Source organism: Stegodyphus dumicola, chromosome 3 (genome assembly GCF_044657685.1).
Source record: "Stegodyphus dumicola isolate Sdum_Otavi_A_Nest chromosome 3, ASM4465768v1".
NCBI classification, from domain to species: domain Eukaryota; kingdom Metazoa; phylum Arthropoda; class Arachnida; order Araneae; family Eresidae; genus Stegodyphus; species Stegodyphus dumicola.
The window spans coordinates 226699708-226720803 of NC_140770.1; the positions used below are offsets into that span (position 1 = coordinate 226699708).

The window sequence follows — 21096 nt, forward strand, 5'->3', positions numbered from 1 at the left end:
ACAAGCAACGTAAACCAAAATCTTTTCTTAGTTAGCTTTCATATTAGATAACTGCGCACTTTAACTTCTACTTCTCTTCCTGTTAATACGCTATTTCGCTCTGCTCTCTTCCCATCGCAACAGTATCAAAAATGTAAATATTCTTGAACATTATTAGAACATTCTATTAGAACATTCTATTAGAGTGCCGAGTAAATTGTGGCTGCAAATATCAACTGATATAAAGTTGAATCTTACTCGGCTGCCAAGTTTCCTCTTCAATATGGATCACGTTCTACGCCATCAACATTACTACATCTTTTTATATATATGTATATATAAAAGGTACTACGTACGTTGGTAAGTGTACTACGTATACCAAGTTATGAATATTTATGTAAGTACTTGCAAAAACATTCGCTGTTTTTTTTAATTATGCAAAACTCTAGGGTGAATCAATAAAACTGAAATATTAGTTAAGCAAATCTGCTGATGCTGAGTAAAAAACAGACTAATACAGAAAAACGTAACAGTATAATTATAAATTTTTCATTTATTTTGAAGTCAATTTTCTACATGTTTATATTACCGAAAGCTCTTGTTTTATTGTATTAGAAAAATCATAGTCCTTTTCCATTTTTATGATTATAGCTTGCTTGCCTTCATTATTCACGTAATTATTTTGTTGAATTTTTGGATCTCTTAGATGTTTACTGAAGATAAAACCAGTGCAAAATTTCTCAATGACTTTCTTTTACCGGCGATAGTGGCAACATTTTGTGGATTCATATATTGGTGTTATAGAGGTTTCTCTTGCTTTTACACTAATCGTAATAAAACTACTACAACAAAAATAGTTGTCTTCAAAGAAAGTAAGTACAAAAAGTGTTCTACTAACTGCTATTCTGATCATATAACTTAATAGTTATCTCAAAACATGGAAATACAAGCCTTTGAACTGCGTTTAAATTAATTCATGCTCTTTAATGCAAGTTTGAAATTTAATATGAAATTAAAGAATGTTAATGCTTTTTGCATTTTCAAAGTATTCTAGCATTTAAAGTAAAACAACTTTGATAACCAAGTATCAAAAGGAGACATCACATGAAAGCTTAGTTTTATGCACTTGCTATCAAATTATGCAGTTTGAAAAGTACTTAAATGAAGACAATTTAGATGTCTCTTAATATATAATATTTTATTATTGCTATTATGGAAATTAAGTCAAATTAGATAACTTCTGTTAAGTGAACACATAAGCTTAGGTTTATTAAGATGCACCACAAATTTTAAAGTCAAGCATATCTATACAGATCTGTAGAAGTATTCACACGATTGGATAACTTTACTTTAAGTTGTATTTTAAGGCTTAGTATTAAAATAAAGTATTTTGTGTTGGTAGTGAGCTGAAAGTTTAGATTTTCTTTCAAATAAAATACTTCTTTTTGTTGACAAATGGAAACATAGTCTTTGAATGGTGATTTCACAAAATTTAGTATATAGAGGATCATAAACCTTTTAACTGACAATTTTATAAACTATAATGCATGCATTCAGAGGCACATATACTTGTATACGCACATATACACTCGGACATCTTGGAAGAATGGAGCTTTGTATTCAAAGCTATAAAATGCAAATACTGCTGCCATATATTTTTTAATTTCTCTGTTTGTCGGAAAAAGCAGATTTATGAGTTCGGACTAGTCTTATCTTTTCAAAGCAGAAAACATGAAAAATCAGCGATATTTCACCAAGATTCGAGCCCCTGATGTTACATTTACACATCGGATGTTCTTCACAATTAGGGACGCCTTGATAAAGAAGAAAATTCCTAACAACGCAAGTAACAATTGCAGAGAAATTAGGAATAGTTTGATAGTTAGACGTGAAAAATGTGTAGTGCCCTCGCTGGGACTCGAACCTGGAATTCTCGTGCTACCATTATACCACGAAGGCATTCAGAAAGAAGGGAGATAAATGTCGACTGGGGATTAGTGGACCTAGTCGCCAAATCCTAGTGGTGAAGAATCATCATTCACCACGTTTTAGTTCGGGCGCCACTGTAGAGTATTAGGTTATTTTGAAGCAAGGATGTATGAAAAATGTGAATTTCTCTCGCCGGGACTCGAACCCTGGACCTCTTGAATACGCGACGAGTCTGCTACAGTTACACCACGAAGGCATGCAGAAAGGAGGGAAAAAATACCTTATACAACAACTAAACGCTCCGCTTTCTATAGAGCTCCTGAGGTTCTAATGTTCTTTTCCGGATTCTAAGAGCATCATTGAAAAGGTTAAAAGTAGTTAACATATACAGTATTTTAATGCGAGGAAGTCGCAAAAGTGACGGAAGAAAGAGTCCGGATTTCATACAAACAACAACAACAAAAAAAAAAAAAAAAAAAAAAAAAAACATTCTACGAGTTTTCTTTTTCTATATTTAGAAAAGAATGAATTTGGGATCTCATACTTATACCTTCAACTGTGCGCATTTTGCACGACACACAAAGTTTCTTTTATTATCATTTCAAATAATTCGTGTAATTTGTTAATTTCACAAAGCGGAACTATCATCAAAATAGTATGCTAAACCTTTCGTTATTTTAATATTTATATTTTATTTTACGGTAGCCAAAGTTACTGTTAAGTTACAGTTTGCAATTATTTAATTCCTTTCTTAGCCAAAGAAATGGAGATTATTATTTTTGCGACTAAATAAAGTTCCTTCGGTGTTCAGCTAACTCGTAAAGCCATAAACCATGATAAAAAGTTTCCTTCAAAATTACATTTTAGAAAGTAGTACAACAATAACTATAACAATTTGTGAAAGCCTTTCTGTGAATTTTTTCATTACTTTTGCAGCTATGAACATGTGCAGAATTTCTAAACAATCAGCTCAGAAGTGGCTCAAAAATTAAAATTTGACTAATTAAATTAAATCTCAAAATTTGAGAAATAGGAAAAGATTATATCCTAAATGAAACTGTGTGCAAAATATTCAGCCTTACGTTTTTTTAGTTTTACAGAAAGGCTTTATGCAACTATTTCAGATCACTTCTGTTAAAAGAATATTCTTTATATTAATATATTTTCTTGAAATGTGTAAAATCATCCGGTACAATTAAAATTTATCTAAATTTTTAAATTGATAATTTGCTGATTTGTTAAATGCACTAACTAAATACAAAAAATGAAATAATTGCAATTTTCTGTTTTCAGTGGAAAAACCCAGGTTAGAAGAAGTATTAGTGACATTTCCAACCAACACTTCCATAAAGAATAATTCCCATTATACCAAATCAGGAAACTCAGTTCAAACAGCACAAAAATCTCAAAACCTAATGCAACTTAATAATGTCAATTCATGTAGGAAAAAAATAAATCTTCTCGGAAATCTTACCAAGAAAACCATCTCCAATGTTGTACCGAACCTATTTCTTTCAGATTTGCCAAAAGAAGAAGCTGAAGATTTAAATATTGTTAAAAATGCAGACGAAACTGTTTGGGATTTTTATGATACAGTAATATACCCACAGATTACTTCAGTCGGTCATATCTTTAATCATGAAACTGATTCAGGATATTCTGAAGGCAGTGAGTGTAGCAATAATAACTTCCATCCCCATGATGGTGAATATGATTCGCTGGTGTCACTCACAGAGAAGTTATGTGAAATAATAGATTTCAGTGCTGATGATGAAAATGTAATTGTCAGGACCTTCCACGATGATGTTTGTAACTATAAAGTTGGAAGTTCTAAACAAAAACAAGAAGGAAAAGATTTTAAGACCTATTTGCAGTTTGCATTTATCGACGAATGACATGTGCAGCAGTTCGAAGGAGTCATTATCTATCATCAAATATGAAAGAAGGTTTCTTTTAAATGTATATTTATTTGTACTGTTCGAGCAAAAACCGCTTAGAATATAAAAGATATTTCATACTTTTGTTACTTATTTATATATTACCTTTTTCGTCCATAAATACATACAATAAACATATACATTTGAGAATATTCTTGCATTTAAAAAACACAAAACTGTTGTATGTATTTTCTAGAGTCGATAACTAATAATAAAAGTCACGGGACATGCATAATTCTGATTGTCGGTATTGAAATTTTTAGTACGTGGCATTTGATTTACTAAGAGCCTTTTCAGTTAGGAAAATAATCTCTATTAAATTTGCAAATTTTATTAATCTCTCGAAGTTTAATTCAAACTCTCGTTTAGCTCTTTTATTAATCAGGTGAGAGTAGGTTTGTTGCAGATTCACTGCAATAAAACAAATTGAAAAAGAAATCAAATGTTCTTAAGAATTAAGTAATTAAACGTACATTAAATTTTAAAACAAACTTGTATAATGAAGTACAAAAAAAAAGTATAAACATATTTTGCATCAAATTTTTGGTTTGTGTAATTCTAATTCTTTCTTTACATAATCGCAATCTAATGTGAACACAAATCCGAAATTTAAGAGATGATAAGTCATCTTCAACTAAAAGCACAAAAACAAACCATAAAAGACATCTAAAGCACTAAGAACAAAAGAAAAAGGCGCTCCAAAGCAACAATGTGTTGCTTTTTTATCATAATTCTAAATTTTCTCATAAAACATAATTTAGAACTTAAAATTTGTAAAATATGGAAAAACAAAACAAAAAAACAAACAAAAAAAAAAAAAAAAAAAATGCTGTTAAAACAGTTAACATTCTTTTTTTTTACAATTAAAATAAAGTTTCTACAGGAAAGCGAGCAATTGGGCCAGCAAGCAACAGTGCAGATTTTTCGGTGAACTAAACTAAAAGTTTACTTTTGATCTCACTTGGCAAGACATTAAAAGTGCAGAAACTGACTTAATTCACTATTCTGCTAAGTTTTAAATGTAAACCAATATGGCTGCTAAGTTAGGCTTAACCGCACTTAAACAACTTTTAAATTGTTGATAATTCTACAACTATTCCATGCAGATTAACTAAAGGTATAAATATCTTAACCGGAAGATAATAACAGAACTTTAAAGCAAACAGTGCACAATTTACCAACATATAAGAATAAAAAACAGAGCTCATTGAGCCGGGTAACTGAGTGAATATAAATATATGTATATACGTTTGGCGTGACCGATTTAAACCAAAAAGGGAGGGGCAGAGCTATATGTTATAGTAGTCCCATGTTAAAAATTTCAACGTTTTGAGGCTACTGGTTTTTGAGATATGCAGGATACATACATACAGATGTCACGAAGAAATCTCCTCTGAATCCATTTTAAAATAATCCGTTTTGCGAAAAAAGAGTCCTTTATTCTATACCTACATACAGATGTTACGCAAAAACATTGCCTAAATGGATTCAAGCGTGGTCAAAATAGATATCTTCGTTGAAATAGTTGAAATATGATACTCGAAATTTTTCGCAACTGCAATAGTTCCTTTACTTTGTACATGGAAGTAAAAACAGTTAATAAAACTACGATCAATACTTCTTACTACGTTATTTTTAAAAAACTATTTTGAACATGAAATCTCAAAGACAAATAGAGAGGCATTTTTCTTATTTTAGCAATAACTGAAATGAGATACTCGTCCGTCTGAAAGAACAGCATTTATGTTACAAGGAACGTTATATATTTCACTGACTTAAAAATATTTCTCTTTGGAGGAACATTTTTTTAATATTTTCTTCTGATACACAGCATACTTTTTATGACAATTAAGCAAAGGAATACTTACTAGTTTTGAATAAAAGATTCCTATAATGACACATTATGCTACATTCTTAATTTCTGTATCAAGAGTAAGTTTAATTTTTTTTTTTTTTTTTCTTTCCTATAAGAGAACAAGAACACATGAGGAAAAAGAATATTCTTTATTCAGAAACTAATGTTTGGTGACGTTTCATATTCTTCAACGTTTGATATTAGCTACTTGACAAAGATGTCTTCAAGAAGGGAGGATGACAAAAAAAGGAAAGTTTCGGAATTGCATTGTAACATTTCTTTTTAATTCTTTTTTTAATTTCCTGGTTTTCCTCATGTCAACATTAGACAGCATTTTACATCTGAATCTCTTTAGTTGGTTCCTGAATTCTTTTTTATGCTTTCCAGATTCCTGTGTCGTTTTTACTGAGCTGAAAATTGATGTCTAGAAGCCTTTTGCCTTTCAGTTTCTGTTTTCACCATTTTATCAATTTCTATGGACAAATGTTATTTTTTAAATCTGAAAAGATACTCGACCTCATCCTTCACGTAGTTGCATCCACATTTAAAATGCAATGCACAATAATTGGATACCTATTTTTGTTTCAAATGATAAGAAAGCGCAGCAATATATTATTCAGATATTTAAGAACTAGAAAGTCCGGCGGTCATGCGAAATGGCCGCTGTTCTAGACATTATAAATTGCAATTAAAATGAAAGGTGCCTGCTAATTCAAAGTGAATTACCCAGGCGTCGAGGACACCCCTTTGCTTAATGCCCCACGGGGTTTCCCCCTTCTACTTGCCTAATTGCTTAAAGTAGAGTGCAATGAAGGAAACCACTGGCGGGACATTTCTCAATAAATAAAGATCCACCACTTTCTCAAAGCCTTCAAAGAAGAGCCAACTTTCTCAATAAATAAAGATGATTTAAATAATAAAATGGTTAATTCGCATGTTAAAGGTCTCTTTGTACACAACATTTCTTGTGTAGATCTTTCCATCATTTTTAAGCTCGCCTTGAAGAGGACTATCCATTATTTTTAATTTTACGTCCGTTCTTTCACGAACTCTTGAACAGGCAACATAAAGTTGACCGTGTCCAAATGCACGCTCAGGTACAAAAATGCCAACACGCTTAAGCGTTTGGCACCTAGACTTATTGATGGTCGTAGCAAAGGCAAGTTTTACAGGCAATTGTCTACGTCTCTATTGAAACGGCAACCCTGTGCCGTGGCAACTTCAGCCCATTGGTTAGTACAGTTACGCAAGCAACCGATAAACTATCGGCGACAAACAGACACTTAAGCCGCATATAATAAAGACATTTATTTATTTCATTTTATTTGTTTCTTCATCGTTGCCGGTTTTTGCCGGTTGCATATTTCCGAATTCTATAATATAAAGATGTTAAATTTATTTATTAAATATTAAATGCACGTGTTCTTGTAATTTTAATTTTTCCGGCTTAGCTTTCTCATGATATTCGCCACGCGCTGCTGTGCACGGGGAATAAAACAATTTACAGTTATGCAAGCAATCAATAAACTATCGGCGACAAAAACTTAAGCCGCAAATATATATAAAGTCTAATTTTCTTCTACGTTTTCCCTACATTTCCACTTTCTTTCTTGGGTTTTCCCTATTACAGGGATTTGGCTACGTGCCAAAAAATGTTTTCTCAAATATCTACGGAACGGCGCCGAGTTGAAATTCCAGAAGCGTATCCTCAGATTCCAAAAAATTCTCCGAATCCATCGATACCGTTCTCATCTTCGCACGACTTTAATCGGCCGAGGTATTAATTAAAAACTTCGGAAACATTAATTTCCGAGCTCATTTTTCCGAGTGGCAACAATAAACTATTGGCGACACACACTTTAGCCGCTTATGTATATACAGATATATATTTTAAAACCTACAGGCACAATCATACTCTAGTCATAAAAGTATATACTAAACATTAAGGTGTGATGTTGTAATCTCCCTTGTCTGATAGTAAATGCAGAATAAGTCCAAGAAATACATTATGGGAAGGAAAACAAGATTGCCAAGTGCCTCGAGCACCATACAGGTGACAATACGATTTTGCTCAGTTCCGTCCCCCCCCGCTCTGCATCAAAATCTACCACAACCTCTCGAGAGGGCTTTCGACTCGCCGCATATTTAGAGTGCCCGCATACCGCATAGGAACTATACATTAACAAACATCTATGCTTTCTCCAGGATTCGAACCCGGGCCCTTCGGTACGGCAGTCAGCGTCGCTAATCACTATTCTGGTTGGGGGGGGGGAATAATAATACTCAGATGAGGACTGCTTAAATAATGTGTAACTAAAATTATGGTAAATGCTAAAAATTTAATAAGCAATGATTGACTATTCTAAAAAAAAATTCGAGAAAATAAGTAATCTTTTTTAAAATGTTAAACTGAGTAGGAAATTAAGCTTTTTGTTCTGCAGAGTAAAGTTGTTTATGTTTTGTTAGTCATTTGTTTATGTTTTGTTAGTCATTTGTTTACGTTTTGCCAGCAAAGCACAGCACTTTTTGAATATCAGAAAAAAGCCACGATGACAAGACTCGTGTAATTTTCATATAAAACAGCACATTATTTCTTCTCAGTAAAATATCGAACTAAACTTTCCCAGAATCTCTGATACCAGAGATTTACCCATACGAACAAAGCTTCAGTTGTTGAAATTAAACAATGTATACATAAAATACAATAAACACAAAAAAATTAAGTAGATTCAAATCATAAACAGCAATTTGTGCATTCATAATTCTCAGTTCCTATGAAGATTTTTCAGGGACTATTATATCCAGTAAATCCCAATGTAACAACCCGTTAGTCGTTCTTCCAATGCTCACCAGCGGCCTAGCTATAAAGCCACGGAACGCTGATACTTTGACCTGGGTTCAAATGTCGGTACTCAGGGTGTTAAGGAATATTCTTTGATATCGCCAAGAGATGGCGTTAGAAGTCCATCTATTGGCTTACTTGACGCTCCCCCTTCTGAACACGTGACCTGAAATTTTATTCTTCTTGAAGGTAGAATTCGATGCACTACGCAATATAATTCGATTTAGATTGTTTGATGGAACTATTCAGTTCTTGCTTTTTGAGCCTTAATATTTGATTCAGGCATTTTAGCCTATATTGTATATATGTAAATATTAAGTTTAATTAAAATTTATGTAAAACCCTCCAGGCCATGCATCTGATTTTGGATTATGAGTGATTCGAATTTAATCTAGAACTTTCGTTTCACAGAGTCAGCCAAATGGAAGCTTTCTTCGTTCTCGCGTGCATTGCCGAAATGCAAATAATTAATCTAATCATCCTTCCAGCCGGTTATGAGTTCGGTTATATCGTAAATAGTAAATCGCAAAACTTCAAATATCCGAGCTAACTAGGATCACATTCCATTCTCTTGTTTTAAAAATCCTGGTTATTCGGTCCCCCTTTTTTTTTCTGTAAGCAAAATATATATTTACTGTGACGAAAATTAGGAAATTTCATATTTATTATATTTTATTTCAACGACAATTTTTCTGTTAAAAGTAAAAAAAAAATCTTTATTTCCGAAAATCAAAATAAAAAAGATAAAACATAATCCACTTTTTACAGTAAAATAAAGACAATGAAATTATTATTATTATTATTCGAGTTGATTGTTTACTTGCATAAACAATCAACTTCTTGTAGGAATTTATTTAGGCTTTTTAGGTCAAATCTCCAAATCGATTTTCGACCCAATTCTGCCCAACCAATTTTCTTGAAATTTAGCATATACATGTATTTACGACGTCAAAACACATTTTCCAGCTATACTTTCAAAATTCGATAGAGCCTGTTTTTTTATTTAATTTCTTAATGTAACTTTCGTGGATTTTAACGTATCTGCTTTTCTTTATGTTTCAAACTGATCTAAAATCTATAAACGGGCTGCTAACAATATTTATGGAATTGACAACAATAAACGTTTTTTTTGAATGAAAACTATCCAAAAGAACTTTAAATGTTGTAAGCTCACGTCATTAGCTAGCTAAACGATTCTGACAGAGAAACCTGAGCTACACTGCGGAGGAAAAGAAGGGGGGGGAAGAATTCTGTATCTTCCGTTCTACTGGGCAGATTGCGTTTTTTCATGTCTCAAAAGCACACCTTAGGACACATATTAGATTTATATAATAATATAGGTATGTTGATAAAAAATCGGACTTTTCCTGAACTGACATGTCAGTTTTTTCCATATTTCGATTCTACGGCTCAGATTAACCCAAACTGCCAAGTTTTGTAAAATTCGCAAGATTAGTTTTTAAAAAATTTGCTCTAAATATTTATCTCCTCAGTGTTAACTTAATTTGATTTATTAATTTTTTTAATTCAACTTATTTGATTCTTCCTTTCATATTTCGAAATTTAAATTCATTCCAAATAAAATTAGCCCATTTTTTTGTAATTTACGTTTAAAATCTGTATTTTAAAATAATTTTTATAAATTTTTCGAAAAGAATTTTGTATTATAACCTACGAAATTTTTACTGTCATCTTAAAGTAGATGTATTTGTAAGCATTACCTGCAAAAAATTAGTTTTTTATTTACAATTTCCTAAGGTATACGTTAATTTACATATTGGCGTGTTTCGAAATTTGGCATATTTGTTATAAGCGATAACAACGCCAAATATGGCTTAAGCGTTTTGTTAAAATTATTTCACAGTATGAATGATAACGTTTCTTTTTTCGCTCATGTACAATGAAAAAAGGGGAAAGGAAAATAGGTTGTTATAAATTAAGAAGTTCGCCAAGTGAATTATTTCTGGCGAAACTGAAAACAATGCGCCAAGATAAATTTTTAAATTTCTCACCAAAAATTGCAAAATTTAATATCTAGGCATAATTTGAGTCGTAGAATCGAAACGTAGAAAAAAAATGGTATGTGATTTCAGAAAAGTCCGATTTTATGCCAAGATACCTATATGTGAAATGAATGCTATACATAAAGCTAATACATATCCTAAATCACACTTTTGAGACATGAAAAACGCAGTTCGAATTTCGTCAATCGGCCCAATAGAACGGGAGATGTAGATCTGTCCCCCCTTTTTTTCCCCAGTGTACATCGTCTGCTGCAATTTTGATTTAATGAATAATTTTCCCGCGTTCAGTGATAGTAAATCTTGTTTTTTTCGTTTTTTATTGAAAAAATCATAAAATAAACTATATAAATAAATCTTTTTAAACAATGCTTTTAAATGCACATAATATTGAAAACAATATTTACAGTATCATAATATCTTCGACATAAGTTTCGAAGGTCACACAACTTGATCAAAATAAAACATTGAGCCTCATGAAGATATGTGAATACATTAACAAAATTTTAAAGAACAAAATATGATGGCATATTATAGCATATATAAAAATAATGTTATTGAAAAGTAAAATTAAAGAAATTTTTGATTATGTATCAAACGAAACGGGCAGTCTATTTCTAGTCAGCCAAAATTAGGATATCATCTTTTTATAGCAGTAAAACAGTAAAATTATGTAACTAACAATGCATAAAATTAAATATTGGCAAATAGAATCTAAAAGATTTTTTTTTATTTTAATGCTAAAAAATTTTTATTTAAATAAAATACATTAATGAACAAGTTTAATTTAATTAAATAAATGGATGAACTTTTAATTTTATTTCGTTCAGAGGAATAAGCGATCTTTTCAACTGCGGCTGCAATTTAAATTCCTTCTTCAATGTGCTCTGTTACATACTAGCGGTTTTCATGTAATCATGCAAAGCACTTATATACACTTGTATATTACTTCGCATTTATTTTCGCAACTGTTGGTTGTAGACATACACTTTCAGTTAAAAAAATGTTTTAAATGACGAAAATATTCACGTTTTCGTATTTCTAAGTTAAACAAGTTTCAGTTTCTATATAATGCGTCTCTTGACATAATCCCAACTAAAGTAATCCATAATTACTAAAGCTCGAATCCCTAGACTTGGGGGAAAAAAGTCTATAAACAAAATACTGGAATCCGCTCACCTATTTATAATTCAATATCATTCTACGCACGAGCCACTCCATTCGCCCTGACATCTAAATAATGGCATAATAACTGAATCCACACTAACATCTAGAATTCGAGATGAAGAAATGAATTCATAGATTATTTTCCCTTTCGTTGGACTTGCTGTTTTTCCCTAGTCTGTGAAGAACCTCCGAGGCATGAGATTTCTTAGTTCTAATGCACCCTTTCGAGCGCTCAACCATTTTTTTCTAACACCTTAAGCTCGAAACAAATGCTAGAGACGTCAAGTTTGTAGCCTGCAAATCCGAACTCAGAATAGAGCTCATAGTTTTGAATTGACGACAGCAGCAATGAGGATTTTGTATTCCCAGGCTTCAAATATATTAGCCGGGAAAATTCGACTTGCGGACCGCTGACTTAAGGAAAAGCCCACCTCGTCGGCCCACGGGAACAAGTGTCATCTTTTAATTATTCTCATACGATTGGATTCCTCGTGACCGGGACTGCGAAGATACGCCGCAATCAACATTCTTACTAGCCGGGAAAACTGGACTCTCGTACCGCGGTTAGGACGAAGGGCCATTAGGCGAAGTCAAGTTCTTTCTCTCCTTTATTCTTCGTAATTTCCAATAAGGCAAATAAATTTCTCTTGCCTCTCGCGCAACAATACTTAAAACCTCGACTTCTTAAAAATGAAGACCACCTCTAAATTCATCATTGCCTTGAATTAGTTATTAATTAATCTCTATCCATTCAAATCCTTTAGTAAACTATCTCCATCCAAAGAGATAAAGGTAATAATTTATAGCCATTTTTCCAAGAAAAGTCTAACTCCTCTAAAGATGCCAAGCAAAACTTCAGGAAATGTTTTCAACCCTTTGCAGCTACCGAAACACGTGTTCAAGGCACTGGGAAAAAAATCACCCGTCTTTAGACTACATTTCGCTAATTTTTAAGAAATGTTATGCATTTGCAGAAGCTGTGCAGGAGATAGTACATTAGGTTCAGCACGGATCAGAATTAAATTTATTATTATGAATAAGTACACAACAATTCCCATATTAAATACATTATGCAATATTAATTAGTACATAATTGGGACCAGGAAGAACTCATAACAAGTTAAGATTTCAGAATTATTACTAATTTGCTTTTTTAAATTAAAAAATGGCAAAACATGAATATTTGAGGTATTTAAATATTTTCTAATTTGAAGTATATATTTACCACCAATGGCTTGGGAGAAGACTGGTGTCATGCCTCGCGCTCGTTCAAACACGAGGTGGGTTCTTCTGTGTAAACTTACCATAGTGGGAAAATAACAGTTGTCCGCTTTGACATTTTCTTCACTAATTTATTACACAAACTGCACTATGGATACACCATACAACGAGTACACTGTAAAATAAACTATATACAATATATATATACAAGGCGCGCAAAAAAAATTAAAACATATTTCTTTTCTCTACGTTCTCACACGGCATGCTCGCCGGTCCAACTCCCAGTACCCTCTCCTTCCAGTCTTTCTTCCCCCCACCAGCCTGCCTCGACCGGTTTTTCCGGGGTAAGTCACTTCCGTTCTTCCTCTTTCATCAGGGAAAGGAACTTCACACCTCCCCTCTGGTTTGTAAATATTTACGAATGAGTCGAAAAATTTGAAACCCATATTATTTTGGCACTTACCAGGTAGTCCCTCTTTTCCGGGACACAGCACAAGGAATCACAGTAAAATCAGAGAGCAAAAAAAAAAAAAAGGTCATGCTACAGTTATAAACACTAACACAAAAAAAAAAAACACTTAAAACACATAAACATAAAAACTGCACATGTCCAAATTTCTACAGCAATACAAACAAAACATTGCAATACCAACTCACTGACACTTCTTTAAGGAATAATTCGTTTACTAATATACCCTAATAACACAATCTTTTCTAGAGTAACCACAATAATACAAAAAAATAATAAATGAAAATTACAATATCTATATACTTTTTGCCATACTAGCATTGAACATTGTCCTTTCTAGTGTTACAATAATAAACAAACACACACACAAAAAAAAATATATGATACCAACATTAGTTTCTTTTTTTTTTCCAATTTAGTTCAGATTATTGGTCACTTATACATTCGTGAGGGATCCTCGACAATGCATCTGCATCGGAGTTTTTAGCTCCTGGTTTATGCATTACAGTGACTTGGAAGCGGGATAGAGCTAATGCCCATCTCTGTAATCTAGCATTCCGGGGTATCCCTTCGGTTAAGTACTTTAATGGGTTATGGTCTGTATGCAACAAAATTTTATTTCCGTATGTCCAAGTTTCGAACTTGTCGAGAGCCCAAATAATTGCCTCTCTTTCTATAGTGCTCCATTTAGACTGAGCGCTAGTTAATTTCTGGCTAGCAAATGTTATCGGTCTAGCTTTCCCATACTCATCTCGTTGAAGTAAACACACTCCAATACCTATTAGTGAGGCGTCTGTGTTAATTTCAAAAGGTTTCCGTATATCCGGCGTATATAAAGACGATGCCGTGCACAAAGCATCCTTTAATTCTTTGAATGCCTTCTCGGCTTCAGACCCCCAAGGTATATCATTAGGTATAGATTTTCTTGTGAGATCAGCTAACGGCCTAGCTACTTTTGCATATTTCGGAACATACTCTCGATAGTAATTATATAACCCCAAAACTGATCTTAATGCCTTTTTGGTTCTAGGTGGCTTCAAATTTTTAATGACCTGCAATTTCTCTGGATCTGGGCCATGTCTGCCTGAGCCTACTATGTGACCTAAATACTTTACCTCCGACTTGCCAAAAGAGCATTTCTCTAAATTAGCCGTAAAGTTCAATGTATGTAAAGTACTGAGTACGGCTCTTAAATGTTTAAGATGTTCTTCCCACGTTGACGAATAGACAATTATATCATCGATGAAACTTTCAGCATAATCACTATGTGGTCTAAAAGCTTGATTCATAACTCTTTGGAAAGTTGCGGCAGCACCTGACAAACCGAACGGCATCACTTTCCACTGATACTGACCCTTCGGAGAAACAAAACTCGTCAGATGTCTACTTTCCTTCTCCATAGGAATTTCCCAATACCCCTTAAGAATATCTAGCGTAGAGAAATAACGTGCTGCCCCTGCCTTATATCGAAGCTCTTCTGCGTTTTGCATAGGAAATGGGACAATCTGACTTTCCGCATTAAGCCCTCGATAATCACAACATAAACGTACGCTTCCGTCCCTACACACACATTAGGGTAAGCAATCTCTGCTGTGGAAGGTTCAATTAAACCTCTTTCTAACAAATCAGCAATTTGCTTTTCCACCTGTGGCTTCAACGCCTCAGGTACCTTATAAACATGAGGTTGCTTTCTTTCAACTCCCGTTTTTAACCTGATACTGTGGGATCCTACCTTCGCACATTTAATCTCCCCGTCAAACACTACATGGAAAGATTTGATTAATCTGCTCAACTGATTCCTTTGTGACCTATCTAAATGTTTCCATTCCTCTGAAACACAGATCCTATCTAAAAGTTTGTCTACTTTAGGGTTTCTTTGAATAGGCGCGTGCTGCACCTCCCCAAATTCTGTGTCAGCCTCATAGATTATTCCTACTGCATTTATAGGCTGTATATATTTCCGTAACTTATTTTGATGCAAATGTCTAACAGATTCATCTGGCAATTTTACCAAATATGAATGTGGAGACTTTTTCGCAACTATTTCTCCAGGTCCTGTCCATTTCGAGCAAAGTTTATTTGTTGACGTTGGTATCAGTACTACTAACTCATCTCCTATCTCGAATTCATTTTCCTTAGACCTCAAATTATGATGATGAACATCTTTCTGCTGTTTAGCTTCCGAATTTTCTTTAGCGAATTTCTCTGCCTCCTGTAACCTATTTCGAAGAGAAATTAAATATTCAGTAACTGATTCCCCAACTCCTTGTGGTAATACCGTCTCATCTACCCAACTTGATTTAAGTATCGCCAGTGGCCCCACTGGCACCCGACCATACATCAGCAAAAATGGTGAGACTCCGGTAGTTGAATTCGGTATCTCCCTATAAGCCCATAACAAATATGGTAACTGCTTATCCCAGTTTCTTCCTTGAGTATTTATCGCGTGATGCAACATTGACTTCATTGTTCCTATCCATCTTTCCACTAGCCCGTTTGACTGCGGATACCCTGGCGTAGAAAATTTTGGCGAGGCCCCTAACCTAGTTAAAAATTTTTGTGTTAGCTTAGCCTTAAAGTTCGTTCCGTTATCCATGGCTATCATTCTCGGAACTCCTGTTCGCATGAAAATATCAATGAAAGCGTCACATGTAGCTTTCGCTGTTATCGCCTTTAGTGGAATTGCCTCCGGCCATCTGCTATGTTGATCAACAACACATAACACATACTGGTGCCCTCTTGAAGATTTCGGCTCAATCGGCCCTAAAACGTCCGCATTAACCACTTGAAATGGAAGTTCTGGCCACCCTACTGCTGTAATTGGAGCCCTATCTTTCACTTTAACTTTCCTTCGTAGCTGGCATTCCTTGCAAGCTTCGCACCACTTCCGCACCTCGTTTGACAATCCTTCCCACCAAAACGACATTTTAATCCTTTCCGCCGTCTTCTTTGCTGCGAAGTGCCCCCCTTGTAAGCTTTCGTGAGCCAACTTCACAATTTCTTTCCTGCGACTTTGAGGAACAACTAACTGACTACATCGCTGCCCATTGACACTTCCCGTATGGTACAAAATTCCTGACTCCAGCCAATACCCATTCTTGTTATTACGTGCATCCATGAACGCGCTTTTCAGCGAAATACATTCCGCTTGCTCCTGCCTAAAACGTTGAGTTTGCGATAAGGGTGGGTTATCAGCTGACACTTGCTCACTGCCTCCCACTTCTACTTCCCCCTCATCTTTACTCCTTACCAACGGTGTAGTACGAGCTATTTCCGTTTCACCTTCGACCTCGTGACTGGCTTTTTCTGTCGATTCCTTTCCGTCCAAGTTACTCGATACCTGACCAACTCCCAATACTAGTTTTTCTTCCTTATTTTCTCCCCAATAAATATCTCCTTGTTCCCTGAGAAGTCTAAAATCTCGAGGTGTCACCAGCGCCTCCTCGTTCAAATTATGCACTACTGCTGCATGAACGTTTACATAAGGCTGTACCTCCTCTTCTCCTGACCAGATACTGATAGGTACTGTAACTAATTGGGCTTCTACCTGGGGTCCCACGGCGGGTTGTAACCATATCTTCCCTCCAGACTCCAAATATTTCTGTGGAACTACCGATTTCCGGATTACAGTAACTTCTGCTCCGCTATCAATCACTCCTTTGAATCTAGCGTTGCCTATCTGCAGTTCTATCCTAGGTAATTCCCCACTTGCCCTAGTTAACGGAATTTCTTCTGCATAGTTAGCTAACTTCAACCCTACGCATATTTTATTTAATCCCTTTGCTTCCACCTCATCCGTATCCTCTTTTTCGCTTCCTCTCTTGGGTTTCGCTATCAGGTTTATCGCTGGACAAAAACGCTTTATGTGTCCTTCACCCTGACACTGAAAACATTTTAGAACTTTCTTATTTGCCTGCATCATTCCTTGAGGTTCTAAAGTTTTTACCCCTTTGTACTTCTCCTTATCAACCCTGTAATCAGAACTGAAATTCCCCTTACTCTTATTTGGTCGTCCTAATTTTTCCCCTTGTCTTATCGGTTCCTGTTTTGGTCCCACTTTATTTACTTCCTGAGCACTCGTATTGTAATTTCTAGGCATTGCTGCAACGTAATTATCCAAATCATTTGCAAGCTCTGACGGAGATAACCAGTTTTCTACCTCTTTTAACAGTATATGTGCCTTAACATTTGCGGGTAATTGATCTTTTACTTGATCGACAATCAATAGTTCTCTTAATTTATCAAAAGTCTTAACTTTTCTGGATTCTAAGTAGAAATCAAGTGCTGCCTCAACCCTCGCTATGTGCTGAGTATACGTTTCCTCATATCTTTTTACACATTTTTCTAAATTCTTTTTATGTTGCAATGGGGTAATCTGGAATTCTTTTAATACTGTATCTTTAATCTTAATATAATTATCCAAATCCCTTTCACCCAGAGTTGAAATCAAACTTTTAACTTTAGTTTTTAAACTCTGCAAAATAATTTTCCCCTTATGTTCTTCAGGAATTTTATAGAGATTAAACATCATTTCCGCATGATGGAAAAAGAACGGCCATTCCTCAGCTTTAGATGGCGGGTCAATCATAACTCCTTTCATTATTTTTAAATGTTTCAAGAAATCATTTCCCTTGCTCTCAGCATCTGAAACCCCTTCATCCTCTGAACCCGATTTATTTCCTCCTTTATCTATTTTCCTACTCTGAATTTCTAATTCTTTAATTTTTATCTCGTGTTCTCTCTCTAATTGTCTTTCCCGAAATTCCATCTCTTTTAATCGGTCTTTAGCCGCATCTGCCTCTAACTTACACTTTTCTAGCTGCAGCCCCATTTCCTTTAACTTAATTTGAGCCTGCATGTTCTTAATAATTTCATCAGATTCTTCTGACACCCTATTTCTCCTTTTAGGACCCATATTAATTTCTGGTATTTCTTTTTACAGCTTTACCCATACAACACGTAAATAACACTTAATTTTACAGGCAAACATACATATTTCACTACTACTGAATACTACCATTATTCATTTAACAAACATTATCATTAGTGAACACAATCATGAATACCTTTCTCTTATTGCTATTAACATATATTACTATTAACATATATTTCTATTAACATATATTTCACCATATATTGTTAACACATAAATACCAAAAATTATATTAGCTTTTGAATTAGTACAAAAAAATAGTTCTGAATGCTTTGGCCTGAATGCTTCTCAAATCATTAAACTAATTAATTTTTAATCAACCTATTAACTTTAATGACTAAAACATTTTGCCAAAACACGGCAACAACAAAAATAGATAATTTCTACCTTAATTAGTAACATGAGCACACAATTAAATGTTTCGAAATTACTGTTGACATATTTTTGAACTATTTTAACATTCATTTAGCATACATTATCTTCTTAATAACAAAATTAATCATAATTCCTTATTTGCATATAAAATATACTTTCTAAGTGTCTACTGGCTTTAACGCCTGGCATTCTCATCATGTTATTAACCGACATTAACACAATTTTAATTTTCTCCGTTACTATAGTAATTATAGGGAGGGAGCTCTCTTCATTTATATATTGTGCTTCCCAAGAAATTAAGAGGGACTTACCTTTGATCCCGATAGTAGAAAATGACGAGTTGTGCTCAATTCTGTACAATTTCCTCATCGCGCTGCATAACACTTCACTTAGTAATATCACCACGGTAATACTGATGATCACTTTTACCATCCACTGTTTCAACACTGCACGAACATTTCAATTAATAATATCACCACGGTAATACGGATGATCACTTTTACCAGCCACTGTTTCAACACTGCACGACCATTTCACTTAATAATATCACCACGGTAATACTGATGATCACTTTTCACACGACGAGGTTTCATACACCCTTTCGTTTATTTGCACGTGTAGGCTTACGCGTGCCACTTTCCGTCTTTCATGACCATCTTTTGTCATCTTCCTTGCTTTCGTGACTTATTTCCTTCATTTAAACCACGTTCACTCAAATCACTTTTTACGATCTTACTTCCTTCGTATTTTTGGTGATTTCTTTTTTCCCACTATCCTACCGGCTGCGCCATTTGTCATGCCTCGCGCTCGTTCAAACACGAGGTGGGTTCTTCTGTGTAAACTTACCATAGTGGGAAAATAACAGTTATCCGCTTTGACATTTTCTTCACTAATTTATTACACAAACTGCACTATGGATACACCATACAACGAGTACACTGTAAAATAAACTATATACAATATATATATACAAGGCGCGCAAAAAAAATTAAAACATATTTCTTTTCTCTACGTTCTCACACGGCATGCTCGCCGGTCCAACTCCCAGTACCCTCTCCTTCCAGTCTTTCTTCCCCCCACCAGCCTGCCTCGACCGGTTTTTCCGGGGTAAGTCACTTCCGTTCTTCCTCTTTCATCAGGGGAAGGAACTTCACAATTGGTAAGGACTTTTGTGGGCACGGTTCTTCAGATGCCTTCACACACTTTTCTCCGCGTGCAGAATCTCGGATATGCACTTTATATTTTTCAAAATGTTATAATGTAACTATTTTCAGCTCGAAATAAATAATTTAATGATTGTTCAAATGTATATCAAGTTCTAATTTTCACAAGCAATATCAAAATTTTTCAGAAAGCATAATTGATATTTCGCGTATGAGATTAAAATAGCTTTCTTGTTTCTGTTTATTGATTTTTAAAGTTCTGTACTGTTTGTGCAATAATTCTAAGCAGCATAACAATCACTATATTGAACTGTGCATTCTTCTCTTCATTATGAAGAGTTTAAAGTAACGTAATGAAAGAAAATTTAGTACACAAGAAACGTTTATTTTACCTGAATAATATTTAGTTACATCACGGAGATTATTTCATGTCTATCATCATAACTGAAACTAGAACTATACAAGTCTTAAACAACAATATAAAAATGCAGAGCTAAACTAAAAACAATTAAAATAAAAAATCTGAAAGGTTTCAGATTTTAAATTACGTCCAAAGGGGCGTTTTTTTAAAGTTTTGTGTGTTACCTTTTTTCATTAAATATCATGTTCTTAAACCATAAAACTCAATTCAACAGCAATGTTACAAAATAATTTTAAAATGAGCATATCTTTAGAATTTCTGATACACAGTTCCGCGGGGAGCTAACAATAAAAAGGTCTCTTTTCCCCCGTAGAGTGCTGCCATTACTCGCTTTTAAATCATTGAGTTTTTTAATGAAAAATTTGTTAAGGTTTTACAAAATATGGAATCAATAATAAAACAAATTTCAAATTTGGGCTTTCAGATGCCCATATTCGCAGCAGGATTACGTCATTCAAAATTGGATGGCTCTAGGTACCGTTGCTTTATCACAATGCGAGAAACATATATAAATTAAACTTCAAATATAATACTGGGCCGATAGTATTTGGTGGCAACGATTTGAAAAGTGATACAGCCTTTTAAAGTTTTCAACGCAAAATCGCAAAATGAAAACAGTAGTCCTTCAGGGACAAAGCCACTTTGTACTAATAATATCTTTAACAACTGATAGGTAAAAACAAGAGATCTATTGCAAAGAATATTAAACCAGTATGCCTTCAGTACCTTTAAAATTAAAATTCAGGAGTTAAAATTTATACGTTGTTCTAACCGTTCGTGATAA

The 21096-nt window shown here is 34.1% G+C and overlaps 2 protein-coding genes across 2 annotated transcripts in view; one reads left to right on the forward strand and one right to left on the reverse strand.

Annotated features, from left to right (window-relative positions):
• Window positions 1-21096, reverse strand: part of LOC146998280 (uncharacterized) — a 451108-nt gene that overhangs the window by 386219 nt on the left and 43793 nt on the right. The gene's annotated exons all lie outside the window — the stretch shown is intronic.
• Window positions 692-3896, forward strand: LOC118182726 (uncharacterized). Its single transcript, XM_035352112.2, has 2 exons — window positions 692-851; window positions 3202-3896. Coding segments are annotated over exons 1-2 (603 nt in total). The 5' UTR covers window positions 692-850; the 3' UTR covers window positions 3804-3896.